The following is a 19,772-nucleotide window of genomic DNA, read 5'->3' on the forward strand; positions in this document are numbered from 1 at the left end:
GACTGACATATATCCCCATCCCAAGGTTATCTCAGATACTGCACTGATGTTACCTGCCTCCAAGGCATGACCACCCCTCACTGAGTGTGATGTATGACTAATGTCATTCAGGCTTTGCATAAATGTAAAGAAGAGTTAAGAAAGAGAAGACCCCGTCGTAACCTGGCATTAGCTGGTAGGCTGAACCTCTCTTCTGCCCCATAGGGAAGCCTAGGGGGTAAGAAGTGTACTCTATGCATGCTGAATGATTATCTCTAGCTAGCTCTCACTGGGGGTTAGAGCTTGTCTGTACATTGCTTTGAACACACTTTTGCAGTCAGATACTATCACCAGCAATCCTAAAACCTGACCTTCTCACTACTTTTTTTTTTTTTATGTATAAAGTTTTTATCTTCTAAGAATTAATGCGGGTTCTTCAAGGGTGCTAGTAGTCAATGGCAGTGGGTAAAGGTGTGAAGACCCAGAAGGAGGTCTCTCTTTTGGCATGTGACCCTGAACAAATCAGTTGAACTGCACTCTGATCTGGCAGACTACTCTGTGAAGGATCCCCAAAGCCAGAGGTGCTGGCAGACTGCTTGGGCACAAGGATCTCAGGTTTTCCGGGCTGTGGGCAGACTAATCAAACACTAAGGGTTTGAGAAAATCATAATTTTCACATGAAAAAAACTCTTAAAAGCCCTTGGAAACCCTGGAAAGCCCTTGAATAATACCATAGTGATTCTGTGATTCGTGGTGGGTAACGACAGCAAACCCAAAATAGGGGCAAATTATGCGAACAGCAGAAAAAGGGGAGTGCTCTTACTTCTTGGTCCCCTGACCTATTTGAGGTCAAGCACCTCCTGGCTAACAGAGAGAGAGGAGTGCACTCTCTCCACGTGTTCTGGGAGAAATTTGCACGGACAATGCCCATGGGAGAGAATGTAGTGCCCTGAAAACTAAGCTGTGTTAGCTCCACCTTACCTAGCCCCAGAACCAGAAGCAGAACATTCATGGAATTAGCATAGCATTCCTTTTGTGTAACTTCCTCATGCTGAAAAGCAAAGGCATATTATTTCAGACTACATACTGGGTCAATACTGCTGTATTGTTGCTGGTACCTGAGACAGTCTCTGCATGGACTGCACTTAACCCATGCACACACCATGCCAAACATCCTGCTTTATTTTTGAAGTGATCTGTTAGGAATATGAACTGAAGTGTACCTCCTCTGCTACTGCTGCACAGAGCTTGAGTATTTATCATCTTGCCTTGCACTGCCTAAGACAGCTCTCATTTATTCAATTCCTCAGGAGCTGCTTGGGGAAAGAGGAAATGTGTCCTCGCGTCTCTCACAAGGGAAGATAAAGGAGGAAAGGTGAAGTAAAAAAAGACTTGGTCATGTCCAACAGTGAGGACTCTAAAACTATCCCACCACAGAGATAATATGGGAGGGAAGTAAGCCAACTACTGGTATTTTCTGGACCTTTTTCCAGTTCCCTGCTTTCTGCCCTTCAGGGAACTGCAATGAAAACTGTCCCTTCTTGTGACTCATGAGCTTCTTATGCTTACTCTTGAGCAGCTGAGATTAAAGGATGCGTAAGGCATAATTCTTTCTCAGGAAAAACAGACACTGGGAGGGGAGAAGGAGTACTTAGGGCTGAAAGATTAAAATAGCACAGATCACAGGTATTTACATTCCTGGTGGGAATATTATCCAAACAGCTAAAAGGCATTTAAACCTTCATCTATTTGCCTCTATTCCCATTGGTTAATTAAGGAAAGCTGCCAGCATGATATTTATGCAATAGCCACCAGTTCAAAAAACAAGACAGATTATTGTGAAAATAAATAAGAAAGAAAATGCATTGGCATAACCAATATAATTTTTCATATTCTGTTATTTGCTTATACCTGTTTGGTATTTGTGGCAGCTAGGTCATTTTGTGGAATTCAACTGTATTTGCAGAGCTACAGTGTTTAAAAGCAGGTTTTATTTTTGCACTGGACATGGTGAAAAAATTTAAAATGTTTTTAGTACTTTTTATATCAATCTAATTAACAACTACTGTATTTTACATAGTTACACATAATCCTACAGTTTTTACAAATGCTGGTAAGCGGTTACCCATCCGCTGTCTGGGAAGTGGTCTGAACAGTTGTATCACCTAACAGTTTAATAAGCCTAAAAATGCTGTAAAAAAGTCACTGTCTAAATAGACACCACATGAAAATACAGTTTCAAGATTCAGTTAAAAAGAAGCTGGGCACCAGTGCCATGGAAATCTCATTTTTTGTACCTGAAGATGGCACTAGATCCACAGGGAACAAACACATCAGACTGCTTTTTTAGGGCCAGGTTTTTGAGTGGAAGTGTTAAGACATCTAGTAAGTCTTGCCTGTAGATTGCAAAATTCGTATTTCTTACAAATGTAATGGGCTAGAAAAGACAGCAGAATGATATTCTAGTATTCCCTAAAGAATGTACCAATTGAATGCTTCAAAAGAAGTAATATCATTGTATTATTCTTGTTTTCCTCCTGTAACAAATCCTGGATAAGTGAGCAACTGCATTTTTTGGTAGTTTTAGGATTTTCATGAATTTATTACTTGTATTTATTTGTCCATGCTTTTTTCTTTTTTTCTCCCAGTTTTGTTAAATAATTTGCGTAATCAAAAGTGATTATCAGTCACAAATAAGTAAAATCGCCTATATTTGCTATTCAGTTATTGTCATATGGGAAACACAGAGTTACTCAGCAATGTAATGCAGAAAACGAAATTCTCCTCCCACTACCTATTAAAAATATCAAGAAAACAACCAACAGATGTTTTCTGAAAATAATGTGATATTCAGAAAGGTTAAATCTGACACAGAAAAAAACCATAGCAAATCAACAAGAGCCTATAAAACCACTGATTTGTGAACAGAATGTACAAATATAAATGTTTTAACACCATATCATACATAAAAATAATTATTTTTCCACACAGTGTACATAGGTTCTACTACATTATCACTGTTCTGGTGAACCTAGATGTTCTGGCAACCTAGATGAATGGAAATTGGATTAACTTGTCTTGAAACTGTGTAATTTTTCTAAATCAGTTTTTGTTGTTTGAAACTGCTCTTCTTCAAAGCACTTTTTTCCCCCAATGGGGTGAAGAAACGTGTGGAAGTGTGTTTTCCTCAGACCTTAGCACAGACCACTAAATATATGTATTCCTACTGATTAGTTTCAGGATGCTTTCACAGTTTAAAATATAATTTAGTAGTACTAGACTGTCGTTCATGATGAAATAAAATAAACTATTTATTAAATCCTTTTTATTGCAGCTTTCACCACAAATGCTTTTATTCATCTGAAAACATTTTTACAGGATTAGCCCAACACTGAATGCTACTAGAAATAAGTTAATAAATCTTCTTGAAGCTTCCAGAATAGCCCTTGAGTCTGAAATTCCCCCAGATGTAAGCCAGCAATTGAAAAGCCTCCTAAAATGACAGGTTGAACCATTTTGGAATATCTTCACACAGCAGGGACTGGCTACTTGGACTTGTGAATCTAGTTTCAGCATTCGGTTCATGCAATTCAGTGTTTGCACAAAGAATCAGCGCACTCACTTTGAAAACAGAAAATCTCCACAGGTCCTGTGCACTATGTCAATGGTCTTTCTAAAACTTCTGTTACCAGAAATACAACCAAGTTAAGCCAAAATGGTTTAACAGTAAGTAGTACTGTGGCTGTGGAGAAACATGACAAGACTGCTTTTAGCCCTGTAGAGGGCTCCTGCAGTCCAGCAGCTAGAGAAAACTGGCTCTAACTTGTCTCCTCTTAATGGCTGTTAAACAATTAGTAGCCTGGAGTTTGCTAACTACTCAAAGGCAGGTTTAACATATAGGTATTTCCAATAATCAGTGTTCTCTGAGCCTTTAATACTCAGATTTTTACTGTGCTGTAGAACCTAGTAAGTTCAAAGCAATGTTTTGGGATTTTTTTTGCTTATCCATTTGAGTAGGTAAGCACAACAAACACTTCAATAACATCCATCATGGACAGTGCTCCTGGTTGTTACATTAATTAATCCTTGGACTCAGTATCCTTTACAACCAATACACAGAGTGGAAAGCAGGACAGCATTTCTTTAAACATGTTATCCACTATTACTTACTATGCAGGGAATAGATCTTCCACCTGAAATTGAGAAGATAAAAGGTATATGCCCAGATAATCTAAGAGGCCAAGAACATAATCATTGAAGTCATAATAATATGAAATCAACATACTGATTTCAAAGAATGGTAGTTATGTTGATCCCTAAATTCTGAAATTTCTACCTAAACTGATTATTTCTTTTCTCATTATTTCTGATTTTAAAATGAAAAAATCTGAAAATGGCATTTGAACTTCCCAGATGAAAAGCACTTTTTGAAACAGTACCTGAAAATGCCAGTAGACAATACTGAAATTACATGGCTTATCTCCCCTTACTGTCCCTTGGAGAAAGTGCACAATGGTTTTAACAACACTTATGATGACTAGGTATTTTTATATAGCCTGTCTTCAATAAAACAGAAAAAGTCCATATTTCTTCTTTTACCATTGTCCAAGTCCAGTTCTGGTCTTTCAATAGACATGCATGCTATACTCCTGTACTCCAATTTTTAAAATTGATTAATTGCTAATTTAAAGCTAACTTTAAACTAAGTTTTAAGCAGTGCTTCCATCAGGGATGCACAGTTTGCCATGCAAGTCACAGTAGCTGGAATGATGAAAAGTATTTAAGATGCTGGAACTCACTCTTGGTCCATTGAAAGGTCACAGGACAGCAAAACTGGTACATTACTCTGCTCCTACTCTATTTCAGGGCTAGTAATAACATACAGAAGGTTTTGTATTAATGGGTCATATGGCACTCACATACTTGCATGGTGTGCCAATTTATATAAAATTAGTGACTACCCATCAAGGCAGATGCTGCACTGAATTTCAAAATCAGGCGATCTTTTTTTTCCATCTGAAAATTGTATTTGGCACCACAGCAAACAGAAACTAGTGTCAGTTTATCAAAAACAAGCTTCCGAGGCTGACAGGCACAGCAATTATCAATACTGCAGGCCACAGGACAAAAATTAAATTATCATATGCAGAGTAATGATCATACTCAACAGAGTTCATATAAATTATAGAAAAAAATAATCTTAAGGAATAAAAGAGGTAAACACATTCTTAGACATCAAGTCAAATAAGAAATCCATACACAGATTAACTGCTAGGTAACTTTTCAAGCAGAAATAATAGAACTAAGTCATAACTCATTTCTCCATTTTATGTAATACATTGGAGCCAGGGATATGTTCCAGTCGACCAGCAACCCATGTATTCCAGTCCTGATGTTAGGTGCAAAAGTAAGTGCTATGATGATTTAAATGGTCCTCTTGACAAAATACTTAACAGGGTGCAGGTGAGAACATAATATGGCCTCTGTCAACCACAGGTGTGTAAGCTTTACTGTAAGGATAACTTCCAAATTCCACAAAATAAACTTACATATTCAACTTTCTCCTTCCCTTGGGGACTAGTGTAAAGCAGTCTGGAGGTGGGAATAGACTGCTGACAGGAGGTAGACATATCCTGATGCCCGTGTTATGGCTAATATAATTTCTATAGGCTTTTGTTGTGTCTGATACTTAGGAAATATATTTTCAATAGAGGTCCCTGCACTTGGTATTTAAATAAATTTCTGATCTTCCTCTGGGAAAGAGGTCCATAGTTTCTTTGTATAATATAGGTTTAAATATTTCCTTCTATCAGTTTTATTTGCTTCTTTTCACTCTACCTGAATATTGATTTACTTTCACTCCTTTTTGTAATATAAAATAAAAAAAACCATGGATTTAATTTTTTTATCTAAAATTTATATCGATAACAGTTTATTCCTAATGCATCTTAGATATAAATATATTATTTGATTAATGATATACTGGAGCAACTGCAAAGAGACAAAAAATCACTTCTCCAGGAAAAATGAATTTTATAAGTGTGTGGAAAGAAAGCTCTAAAGTAATCTTTCTCTGTGAACCCCAAGAAACATGAAAATATTTGAGTGTCAGAGTCCAAGTAATTTGTCCTGAAAGTATTTGAAAAGCAATTCAAAGAGTCAGACATTATTTTGTGTGCATGGATACTATAAAGTCCTGTGATTTACCTGCACCGCCCAGAGGTAGTCCAGACGCAGTTTCAAATCCACCTGCCTTGAATGCAGTGCTAAAGCACAAGAGAATAGCAAAATAGCTAGTATTGGTTCATAGCCACGCATATAAAAGGATCCACCCCTTAAAAATAAGAATAAATGGGTTATTCCAGATCTGATACCCAACACTGCACATTTTTAATATCAGATGTTTATTTTAGAACACATGGGTACCTCCTAATCACTAGATTTTTCTGAAGAGGCTCATCTGGGCAGGGAGATGGGTGATAGTACATCTGATCACTGCATCACACAAACATACAACTTCTTGAGGCTTTTTAGATGCTGTGCATTATTGTAATGTGTGTGCATGTTTTTAATTAGGAAATATAAAAACACTGAAAAGTTCAAAAGCTTAGCTGAAATCGGGATTGACTGAGGTCTGCTGCAATATTGCAGTTAAGTTTTTAACTGTGTTTTTCTGTTCCATATGATATTTAGACTGCAGTGTGTTCAGCTGGGGTGCATTAGCATAAAACTACGGAACAATGGGGCAACTGTTGCCGGCTCCCAAAAGCTGATCACCTGTTGATGGATATTACTAGATCCTACAATTGCTGGGGAGAAGATGACTGATGTATTTCTTATGCTCTACTGAGTCTACAGTCCTAGGTAACACTGAACACTAGAGGACAATTCAGAAATAAGTAGTCAATATGTGACTATCTATAGAAAATCACTCATTGTTTAATTTTTCAAGATACCTACCCCACTGCTTTTCTGTAACCACTGAGTTCCAGAATAACTATGTACAAAATTGTAACAAAAAGCAGGAGAATCATTTTTGGCAAGGAAGATACGCGTAGAAATATTGCCAAGGTGAGAGTCCCCACTACACAGGAAAGGAAAGCATAGTGGGCCGTCTCACATGGAAGTTCATTCATTGTTTTATTCGTTCCACCAGGAGAAATTATAACTATTGAGCTGCTGGAATTGGTATTCCAAACCCAAGGCATGCAGCCAACCTAGAAAAGACAAGAGAGGTGAGAAAGGAAGAAAGTTAAATATGAAATAAATAGAAATATAGTTGCTATGGAGGCTGACTGTAGTTCATTTTTAATCGGAAAAAATATGGCTGAGGAGTTCCCATTCAGCTCAATGTTGTATTAAAATTTCCTTTTCCTGCAATCCTCCACTGAGTTTTAGGGGAGAGACACGATTTGTTAATTAGATGCCAATAAGGGCAACCAACTGAAATGTGGGATTAGTTCAATAGTTTCCCTCTCAGTGCTCAAACCTAAGAGATTCTCAAGCCAGGATATTCCTGCAAAATTAAGAAACTTCAGTTAACATTTTTTGTGGCCATGCAGGTGAAAGAGTTCTTGTGCAGAGCACAGGAATAAATGTTCATTTTATTGACTGTATAAATCATATAAACTTCAATTACTTAAAAATGAAGTAAAACACATTTTGAGTGAAAAACTGAACATAATATCTTTTTCCATCTCACAGCTACTTCTGCTGTCACATATGTTTCAAATACAAGGACTCATCTTTAATTAACTCTGTCATTTCAGTTATCCAAGGAATTCCATTTCCTTCTTACACTGGGAAATAAATTTTTTAGTATATTTCTTATGGGAAATTTGGGGAAGTCTAACCTGCTTTTCCTAAAGACAATGTCATGTACATATCTCAGAGCTGTTACCCAAGGAAGAGAGGAATTTCTGGCAAATAGTGCAAGTCCCTAGAGCTCCAGTTTTAACTGCAGTCCAACCTTCACCCCTTACAAAGGAAAAGGATAAGAGTTAGTATAAGTAGGGGAGAGTGGGATGGTAGTGTGAAATTGATTTAACAGGCACCATCACATAAACCCTGCCCTGTACTTAAGCATCTCTTTTGAAGTGTGTTATAAGACCTTTTTATTTCATCCCAACCACTGACAATGACATTTTATAGCATGCTGTAAAAGCAACTGACATCCTGAAGGGTGATTAAACCATGTATTTTAGAGGGAGTTGTATTAACTTAGAAAGATGAGACATAATAAATAAAAAAAAAAAAATGGGTTAAACTCATAATGGGTAACACTATGAAATGAGATTGAGAGAATGAAATGAAAAATCCCTTTAATGGGATTTTGTTCAATATCCTTAAAAATGCTTTCATACTAAACTCATCCAAAAATATACACATGCAAGAGGGCTTCATCAGTGATGTGCAATCCATCCAGGAAAACATAATATGCTGTACAACCAGTAGTGGAACAGCAACACCTAGCTCTTCTGATAGATGAGAATTCTAGAGGCATTACTTTGCAGGAACTAATAATTTCTACTGATTAAACAGTTCTCCTTAGGTTAAAAGTTCAGGAATGTTCAGGAATGGATAAAGTTGTTTTCTAAATTGTAACTGAATTCTAAATTGTAACTGCCTTGTTGGAGTGAATCCTAATCTGTCTTCCACTGTTCAGCATTGCATTAGGGCTTATTAGGGCTGTTTCTCATTTTTACTATCTTGAAGTGGTAACAATGGTGCTTGCTTCATTTGGTCAAAGTAAGTGTCAGAAGTAAGTGTGGAGGCTGATTCACAAAGGTTCACGAAGCCAGACACACAAAATTTGCTGAGAAGCTAGCCTGGAATCAGTGCAAAGCTCTATGCAATTTGTGCTTATGTCCACATTAGGAACCATATATACATCTGTGTGCTATTAGAGCTGTGTGTTACTCACACAGATTATGTTCAGGAATTCCCAGAAATGTCTCAACATCAGTAATTCTTGGTTCCTTTCAGGACATTGGAATCTACAGAAAAGCGATCCTCTGCCCAGTCAGTTCACTGGGATAAGCTAGTTATTATGTTCTCAGGGTAGATCCAGGGACAAGTGAATACACAAAATACAAAATATGAAATACAAAATACAAAGTATGGTTCTTGGCATTTCAGCACTGAGAATTGCCCACGTCTTCTGAATGGTCAGAACACATTGTCGAATTCCTGCAGAGAGGCATGATTTGAAACATCTGCCTTCTCAGCATTTCCAATTGTGTTTCGTGTGCTATTTTTGTATGGATTCTTTCCTTTGAGTACCCTAACATGTTTAATCCATTAGCATTAGAAGCCAAAATGCTAAAATTGAGCACTAAGAAATTTGTCAAGGCAACTGACTGGCAAATACTTAGGTGGAAGTTTGAATACCATTTGAATACAGGTCCACCACGCTGAACTCTTTGCTAAGTTACAGTAAAGGAAGCTCAGTTTTCAGATTTTCAGAAGTATTGAGGACATTTGCTTAATACAACAGAAACTTTCTAGACATTAGATGTGAATAGATCATGTAAGTAGCACAGAGTAAACACCTCTTCTCTTTACACAAAACTGTCAAGATTTTAAGATCTCTCCATTGTTTCTGATCTGCCTGGACTAAAAATATCCCCATTATTACACAGAAGTCTGTTCTATAAATTGCCACATACAAATAATAATCTTGTTTTGACCATACTTCGTCTGTCACAAAATATTAGCCATTGAACTAGAAATCAAGTTAAACATTTAAAAACAGTTTTCTCATAAAGTACATGACACCAGTAATCTACATGATGCTAAGGTTTGACATATAAATTGATATTGGTTTTGAATAGGTATTATCTGTGTAATTTGCTAATAGCTTTGCCATTCCTAATTCAATACACTGTCTCAAGCCAAGTTCAAATTACAGCAAAGGGGTTTAATTTTGAAGAAGCATGGTCTGCAAGTATGAATAATAAAACAAGTAGGAATTCATCAGATGAGAATATGGTATGTGTTTAATGGATCCCCACCAGTTTGTTCTTTCAACAGTATGCTAACTTAAGTGAAACTTGATTCAAATACTCACCACACAGCCTTGAGCCACAGAGTATATTAAGATCACAATAAAAATACACAAAATGGTACGAATTTGTATTGTCAGGCACCCTGGAAAACACTAAGAAAGAAAAAAAAGAAAGGATTTATAGGTAAAATATTTAAAGTATTTTTAAAGTGGAGTTGTTAATTTTGGTAGTCTATAAAGAGAAGTGAATAAGGGACACAGAAATTTTACCTATACTGCAAATTATGAAGTTGCAGTTACTGTTGTGTAGTAACATGACATAACACTTGTTACAGTGTAGGTGTATTTTAATGGTAATCACAGTTTTGGGGATAATAAATGTGAAATTACTATTGCTATACATTATTTCACACTATAATTAAAACTCTTACAAATTTTAGTTGTACATCTACTCATGATGCAAATAATATTCTAGGATGGCATTTGATTTTGCTCTCATGGGGAAAGTACCTAAAGCAACTTTTGCCTTGCAAATTTTCCTCTCCTTTGCCTTGCAAATTGTAATCCAAGAGAACATACAGTGATAGCATAGAATTTTGGAGTGGTATATATGTTTTCTGTTATAAAATGCAGGTTAAATGCCAGGGTAGTTTTAATTATTGTGACCCATAGAAACATTGAATTTGCCAGAAACAGCAGTAGAGAACAAAAATATCTGGTGAAATGGAGTCATGTGAACATTTTGTTTATCTTCACTTTTACCCTGATTTCATTTATCACACTATTAAGTGTCAAGACCTCGCTGCTATGAAGCCTGAGACAGAATGTGAGAGAGGAAGGGTAAGTCTGTCAGGCTGCCTACTTAGGTCCATTCCAGTCATTCTGATCCACTCTGTTTCCAGGTAAAGCTGCTTCCTTTCCCCTTGCACTAAGAATGTTTGGGGCATCTATTATCTGGATGTATCTTTCAAACCACAGGACTTCTAGTGACATCAAGGATCAAGAACCAAATCCAAGAAACAGTCAGATTTAAAGTGGGCACTATTCTGTGCCCTTTAAGTGGAGGAAGCTGAGATTTATCAAGGTTGAATTTCACTTAAGGTCAAATGGAACAAGCAAACACCTGATTTTTGGATGAAAGTCAACAGTTTTGAAGAAAAACTGTTCACTTCATGGGTATCACTGGCCTCAAAAGCATCACTTCCAGCAGGCAACAAAGTAATCATATAGAGAGGCTACTGTAGCCTTGGCAAAAGAGAAATCTTGCATTGAAATTCAACCCCTTCCTTTCACGTATGCAGAGACATTTTCCCTGTATGTGCAAACACATTATTAAAAGTTTGAGGTAGTTATAGGTGAATCAACTTCCTATGGGCTGTGACACATGAGAATACGGAGATTACAGAAAAAAAAAAAAAAAAAAAAGGAACTATTATCTACAAATATATTCTGGCTTCATCAGAGGTTAAGTTCATGTAAACGTAGGTGTGGAGCAATCAATATCATATAAACAGTAGATCTGTATTATGGATCTGAGCTAATTTTCCATACAGTGTAAGCACTAGCGATTAATGAAGCACGTTGGCATACTTGAGGTCTCATCCTCAATGCTTTGATGGTATTACCCATCAAACTGTCCACTTAACTAGATCAGAATCCTGTATACAAATGGAGTGGAACATGTGTGGTTTTATCCATATAAATAAAATACAAAATAATTTTGTTTGAAGAAACAATATCAATTCCATTAATTCAGTTTGCAACCAAATAAATTGTCTACTTCTTATTAAAGAGATAATACCCACGGTTTGAAGATAATGCTGGATGGTTAATAGGGACAAAGCAAAATACATATTCACAGATTACATGTCCTGACACATTACACAATTATTTTTGATTTTTTGTAGTATGTATATGTTTTAAATGTTGACATGCTAGGCTATTTGGTCAAAATGGCAAAGAAACCATTAAAACATAAGTTATGAGACGCATCTGAATTAAAATTCTGAAACTAATAAGATTTCTACTTCTGACTTTAAATAATTCTAAGACTGCATATGCACATTTACGATAGCATAGAATTTTGGGCTTAATTTTCTTAGTTTTATTTTATTTGAATTTTTATTAAATAGTGTGTACTTAATTAAGTAGTGTCAGATTACCAAAATTCTAGGTAACTGGTAGGTAGAATACTGTCAAAGTGGTTTTATGAATGAGGTATTTAATGCTAAAGCATGGAGAAGCTGAGTCATTTGTGCAGTGTGAAAGAGCAAGTAAGTTGCGTAAGACTGATTAAAATAGGGGAATGATTGTTTTACAATTGTATATCCATTATCCACATCATATTAATTTTATTTATAGTAAGAAAAATTTTTGCCACAAAGTTTTAAATTGTGATATTCTAAGGTCTTATATTTCTTTATTTTCTAATAATTTTTCTAATGCTGGATTTGAGCCTGTGTAATATTGAATCTCTGGAGGAACCTGGAATAAATACATATTTTCTTGACTGACTAAACAGATGGAACACTTCTTATGTTTGCACTAGCCCCAGGGAAGTGCTATAAAGAGCAGTTACTTCCTACAAACTTTGTCTGCATTTCTATCGCCTATAGAGAGAGGAACAGATTATAAACTACTCTGCCCTAATAAAAAAAGAGACCATCAAAGTTATTCCCAAATAATTTTGTAAGTTCATAAGTAGGGTTCTGTTCAGTACCTGACACTTTGCTAATATATGATTTATGTTTCCATGAAAACACATGCTTTTCTTCTGCCAAAGGGCACTTTTTAAAACTGAAATTAGTGTGTGCTAATCAGCAAAGCTGATTAACTGTGTAGGTGTGTTTTCTGAAAAGACTAAATTTTTATTAATCCAATACAGATTTCTTTCATCAGAAAATTAGAATCTAATAAAAATTAGATGCTTTATTCTGATCTGGCAGACCTATTTCTCTCCTAAAATAACCAAAAGTCCTTCTGCATCATTACTGTTGTGAAAATATAATGCAGGAGAATTAATCATTACTAAAGGTTTTGAAAAGGCCAAGGATTGTGTGTGCAAAACATTGTGCTTTACTATCAAAACAGCTGCTGTTTTGGCAGGAAAAATTTTGAAAACAGAGGGGAAGTTAGCAGGACTTTACACCCAGACCAGCTGGAATGAAAGGGAGAACCTGTGTGCTCTGTGGTCAGAAAGAAGTCAGGCTAAAGCAGTTTATCTAAGCACAATATTTAGTGGTAGGCATTCAAGGAAGATTTAACAAAAAAAGAAAGCATAGAATTAATGGCACTGAATGCTACACTGCTGTAATGATTACTCATGTAAAATGCCTACTTTCAGATGACTGATCTTTGGTTTTGCAGTGTCTAACACATTACTTACCAAGGAACTTTAAAACACATAGATTTCAGACTCTATGAGTCTGTGAAGCATACACTGATGGCTTCATATTCCAAAGGACAAACATACCATGGCCACCAAAAGGAAGAACAGTCACAAAATCTTAAATCACTTACTTGTACTCGTGTGACATGTAGATACATAATACAAGCCACTAGGAAGCATATGCAGAACACCAGGAGAACGAGAACTACGGTACTCCTAGAATCAAAACACAATAGAAGTAAGAGAAGTAATGCAATGCAACACGGTAATAGATGAGAACAAACTGCTGTTGGCATCCTTCTGAAATACTATTTTGAATAAATACATTTTAAATAAATGGTTGAGGTTCTCTCCCTCTACCTTGCTTTACACGAACGGTCACAAATTTAGCAGTGATGTCCACTGCTCCCAGGACTATGAAGTTAGTAAATGTCCCTGTAAATGGTCCCCACTCTGACCAATGATATCAAAGCACCTCAAAAATTCAAATGTGTGGTCGTCAGGAGAGACACTTTCTAATTGTAGGCTACTGCAGGGTAATCAGCATGATGACTCTTGTAAGGGGAGTGTGTAACTCAATTACTTGGCCTTGGCAGCTGTGTTAACAGTTACCAGATGCCTTTTCTATCTCATTTCTCTTTCTCAAAGATTCAGAAATCAATAATCATTCAATTCAGACACTTTGCCAGTCAAATAAAATCAGACCAGGCTGCCTTCCAATGAAACAGAAAAACTCCCTCCTGAGTCTTCCTTGATGGTTAGACAAATCTTAAGTTTCAAAAAGATGCTGTAATAATTTTCAGATTCTAAATCTTCCCTCTTCTCATCTATCAAAATAGGCTTGTTCTTAATGAAAAGAGGGGTGCAAACCAAGAACTTTCTTTCTCTGGAAAACTTCTCTTGGAAAAGTACCCTGGGGATGTGACCAAAAATTATTTCACCAGTGTTGGCGCATTTGATTTCTGCTCAAGGGCAGCCTGGCCCCGTGCCAACTATGGAATAAGGGCTGTATGACAGCAATATAACATGATCTTCACACCCTCTTTTCTAACTTGTGAGAACAAACCAGTCAGTCCAGAAGCCATGTGAGCAATGGATTCAGGCATATATGTATCTGTGCGCTTGACAATTACTGGGGAAAGATTGTTTATACAGGGTTTCTAACAGCAGAAGCATGCAATTCTTCTGCAGAGTTTCAACTACCTGACTTTGATTTCAAATTCATCTAACAGTTCCTGCTGATACAGGAACAGGGAGTAGTGGTGTAGTACATGTACCCAGATTGGGAAGGTGACTCTGGGTGCTGTTGGTGTGGATTCTGAATACAAGTATTAATCAAGGCAGGATCTTGTGCCTTTAGAGAATTCACTTGTATTCAGGATGGTAGCACGCTAGAAAAGAATGCAAGGGACATGTCTGCAATAATATTTTATAATGCAGCAATAGCTAACAACTGACAGTGGTGCTGAGTGGACCCTGACAGACATTTGGGTTGGCATCTAAAAAGGGCTGCATTGTTGTTTTTTTTTTTGTTTTTTTTTAAATAAACACAGAATCAGGCATTAGAAGGGCTCATAGTCAGAACTTTTAGCAGCTACACTGTGTATGTGCCTCCATAATTGGACAGCTTAGGTTGACAGGAATATAGCCTTACTTTGACCACCTCCATCTGGGAATATAAAATGTGTCTTTAGTTGAGCAACTGGTTTGCTCAAATGATGATAGGAATTGTGAGAATGGCAAGGCCATTGATTTATGTATATTTATGCCGTAATTGACTTTCCTATGATATTTTCTTGTCCAGATGATCAACCTCCTCCTTGAAATACTGTGATATATCACTCCTCCCCTTAGGGTAAAATATTGCAAGCCTTTTCTTGGCTTTTGCATTCTCTTGCCATACCTATAACTACTTTGGCCATCTAAATAGCAGCTTAAAGCTCCAAACTCTGGAAAGAGGGGATATTTTCCTATACTTCCAAAGTTTTAATTTAGGTCATGTTTACATCTGTGTCACAGCAAGGGAAGAGCCCAAGAAGAATAGTAATTTGGCTGTATAAAGCCACTACTCAGACTGGAAGAAAGAACTTAGGTGCATTCAGTGGGTGGCTTTTTTAACTAACCCATTCCATCTTCATGACTTTCTGTGGTGACATTCTTCTGGAGCTTGTGTGACTGTCAGATCACTACTTAAACCGAATCTCTGTCCAGCGGTTTTTAAGTGACAGTGGTTTTTCAAAAGGCTGTTATATGATTCTTGGAAATTCATTCTAGTTTCAACTGCACAGATACATGTTGTTTATTCTTGTTCAAAACTCCCATGTACAGCTATGTATACAGCTGTGGCTTACTGAAGAACTTGAAAGACTTCTTAATCATGCTCCAATTAGTCAGCAGAGTCATTAGTCTGAAAATGATGATGTAAATTATGATTCTTGCCAGTGACTTTGAATTCTTTAGATGAAAGGTACTATATTACAAATTAGTATTTGTATTTTATTAAAGTGAATAAAGGATTTTTCAATCTTTCAACTAGAAATAATAGAACACAGAAGTATTATTCTAACTCTGGATTTGTGAAGAGAAAAGACCATAATTTAAAAGGAATATTCAAAAGCATTATCCTGTGTCTAGTTCTATTCCCACTGAAATCCTTATCATTAGTAAAAGCGAGCAACTTTTATTTTTAATGTTTTGATATTCTAATCTGAAAAAGTTTATTATTAATAATTTCTATATTTTACACACACTTCTGTCTACCTCTAGATTTGAAAGTGGTCTAATTATTTTTAATTATGTAAGCATTCATATAGAACTGACAAAATCTGAGGAAATCACTAACTAATCACTCAACAATAGGCATAGGACACCTTCCAAACACATAATTTGGTTAAGTTTACTTTAGCGCAGTCAAGGTCAGACTGCAAGTAATGTGTGCATAGCCAAAATATGCACTAGGAAGTTTATGTAGGGATAGTGTTGATACCAAAATCTTCAATGAAGGCTATAAATGCAGGACTCAATACAGCTGGATGAGTACTTTCAATGCTTTGTTACCATTAAACTCTGTATCGTTTTATCTATGTAGCTATCAATACCTGAAATACTTAATCCAAACTAGCACAAACACATTTAGAAAAGCTGCAGTAACACCTTTGTAATGCAGAAATGCTTTAAATAAGTTTAAAATAACCACTGAAAGTTTAAATAAAATCTGAAATGTATTTTCTTCCTCTAAGTGCATACTATTACAAAAGGAAAAAAAAAAAAAGATAATGAAAAGTGTCTTCTGTGGACAAATAAAAGAGATAACAATTGGACTGGGGGTATACTAACAGAGCATCTCCTGTGTGAGAAGATACAGACCTAGGTGCCCATTCCCCTTCCAAAGACTTTAACTTTTGACTTGTGCAGGATGTCTGAGGATGTGCCATTTTGAATTATGATGGTGAAAGATAGAAACTTACTGTGGTATTATTAGAAGGTAGACAAGGCCAAATAAGGCAGCTAGAATTAGTGAGAGAACTACAGCACTGGTGAAGTACTCATCCTGAAGCTGGTGGTACTGTTAAAGAAAGGAAGAAATGAAGACAGTAAATATTTTATATATACCCAGACACCCACACTTGTCCATTCTCAGTGAGAAAGAACTGTATCCTAAAATAAAACAAGCCCCTACCTAGTTACAAATATGATGGCTTAATTCATGCTGAAAAAACAGATGAGGGAAGTCTACACAAGATTTTCCTTGACAGACTTCTCTTTCACTCTGTAACTAATCAAAACTGGTTTAGGCTCAGATATAAGTTTATCTTTTCAAGAAAAAAACCCCAGCCACTTTGAACAAGAAGGGCGTGGTCCTCCCTCTATTTACTCATCATGATAAAAGGCCAAACACCTTTGGTGCTGCTTTCAGGAACTCCTGTCACCTCAGCTGCTCAGGACAGGACACTAGTGGGTGGACTTGGAGGCAGTTTCTAATGAGATACATGGGCTCAATTTGGAGCATCTGCTGTCCCTGATTCCACTAAGCTACAGTATTAATGAGAGGAAGCTTTCTAGGGGTGGAAACACAAAAGTATTTTCTCAGAAAGATCAAAAGTTCAATAGAATTGACACCAGAAGGCTTTTATTTTGAAAGATAAAAGTTACAGCCAAGTAATAAAATACTTTGGACACTTGAAATCAAAATTTATGCTTAAAACCAATTTGCATCCAATACAGAACACAGCCTTCTAATTTGAAACAATAGTGACATGAAAATTTAGACTATATAGTGACATACAGTGGAAAAATAAATGCTACGGCCAAATGAATTCAAAACCATACCTCTTTTAATTTTTCAAACACACAGACTAAAGGCTGTAAATACAGCTAATTTGTATTTCACAAAAAAACCACAACCCTACAAAGTAGGAACAATTGTTAACTGATATGCATGCTTTTACATCGGAGTAAATTCCCTGTTTTCAGTACTGCCACACTGGTGCAATATTGCAACATTTTCCAAACATTTAATGTTTTTTAAAATATTTTCTAGAATTTCTGGATTAATACTTATCAGGCTACCTATGCATCTTTTTGTCATTAACACCTCTCCAAAGCAGATGAGTGAGTAGGCAGACACATTGCAATGAGACAGCATTAAACAAGTGACTCAGGCAGTTTGGAGAGGCAAAAGAAATACCAAAACACAGGATAAATAACATGGAGTAGGATCCTGACAAGTAGGACAATACCAATCTTTCTTTTTATCCCCTTCAAGTGTTTCCATAGGAGGTAGAGATAATGTCACCCTCTTAACTGAGAGACAGTCCAGTGGAGTATTTAAAGATAGTGAGTAGAATTTAAACATTGCATGAAGCCCAAACAATAATCCCAATGCCACTTGGCTTATGGTCAGTGAAATCAGTAAAAATAAATTTAAACCCCCTTACTTTATTTTCACGCTCAATTTGCTTATATTTCAGGGTAATGAAGTTCAAGTCAGCCATCTCAGACTCAGTTTGCCGGGCCTCTATCAAGCGGCTGATGTATCTGTTCACTCGAGTTCCCGGAGTGTTGTATACAATATTGTTAGAAAAAGAGGAGCGATTCCTGAGTTTTTCAGAGGCTGTCCTTAACGCTCTCCTCTATAATATGGATGAAGAAAGAAGCACAGATTTTATTAGCAGTGAGATTTTTCATTGCTATTCATATTACTTTAAGCTCACAGAGAGGATGTGGAATTCATTAAAAAGAGCAACTACAAAAGACAGAGTTCTTATCTCAGTGTGAATATCACCTTTATAAAATTCCTTGCCTGAAATCATGATATCATTTAAACCAGTGAGAAAACTCTAGAAATTCTTTCCACATATGGCCCTGACACTCCTCTGCCACTGAGGAAATAATCAGTTTGTTCCCAGTCAGGGTGACTTTACCTTGCAAAATGGTTTTATTTTTCTTTGTTTTCTTGACAGAAGACATGGAGCTCTGGACATCTTGAAGACAAGATAACCAGAGTCTTCATAACACAAGTCCCACTGTCTAGGTGACAATACATATTTCAAAACAATAGTTTACCTTGAAGTCTTGGACAATGACCATGTGTGACTAAGAGGGTCTGACATCTCAAATATTGCTATCTTTAACTCACCTGACTGGCTCTCTTGTTGAGGCCTCTTGAGTAATGCCTCAAGTGCGCTTGAAGATCTAGATGGAGCCATCCAACAAATTATCAGAACTAACCTGTGCCTAAATGGCTCCTCCACGGCTGAGATAGCACAACTACAAAATGATTACTCATAGTCCTTTCCAGTGAGCATATCTGAAAGGGATTTTAGATAAGCTGTCTCATTTTTCACAGAGAGTGCTCAGGAGACCGTGAGCAGCATTTCAGCCACACTGGTGGCAACCTTCAGTTGAGGGCACTTAAATCTAAATCATTATGGTTTAGAACGTATCTGTTCTATGACTGCACAGGCATCAAGCCTACTTCCCAGAAGAGATTTGACAACAAAACTCAGCAAGTTCTGCTCTTTCTGTAAAGTTAAAGGAATAGTTTTTATCCTGCATCTGCAGAGTTCAAGACAGTTCAAACCATTACGAAATAATAAGTCTACTCAGGATACAGTTAGTAGAGTCTGTCAGAAAGATGTTAAAGAAGAAAACAAAATTTCTCTCTTCAGACACTCAGTCCTAAATAGCCCATTCTAGAGGCTATACCACAACAAATCCTTTTAATCCAGGTGGCAAAAAAAGATGGTTATCACTATCTAAATAATCTTGCAGGAATGGCAGTTTCCTTTTTTATTTCACAAGAAATTATTAGGAATACCTCATCAGTGAACAAATTGTGAACTACAGCAGTTCATTAGCTTACAAAATTTATATGTATATTATATCTAAATCCTTAGG

At 36.5% G+C, this 19,772-nt stretch overlaps 1 protein-coding gene across 1 annotated transcript in view; it reads right to left on the reverse strand.

The window, feature by feature from the left end:
* The window catches only part of ADCY1 (adenylate cyclase 1), a 139,488-nt gene that overhangs the window by 12,189 nt on the left and 107,527 nt on the right, over nt 1–19,772 (reverse strand). The window contains exons 9-14 of the mRNA XM_058832517.1: nt 18,311–18,505; nt 16,841–16,938; nt 13,505–13,589; nt 10,049–10,138; nt 6,940–7,196; nt 6,187–6,313 (exon numbers count right to left, since the gene is read on the reverse strand). Coding sequence (XP_058688500.1) covers nt 6,187–6,313; nt 6,940–7,196; nt 10,049–10,138; nt 13,505–13,589; nt 16,841–16,938; nt 18,311–18,505 — 852 coding nt within the window. The remainder of the gene's footprint in view (nt 1–6,186; nt 6,314–6,939; nt 7,197–10,048; nt 10,139–13,504; nt 13,590–16,840; nt 16,939–18,310; nt 18,506–19,772) is intronic.

The sequence above is a fragment of the Poecile atricapillus genome, chromosome 2, assembly GCF_030490865.1.
Source record: "Poecile atricapillus isolate bPoeAtr1 chromosome 2, bPoeAtr1.hap1, whole genome shotgun sequence".
Lineage (NCBI taxonomy): Eukaryota > Metazoa > Chordata > Aves > Passeriformes > Paridae > Poecile > Poecile atricapillus.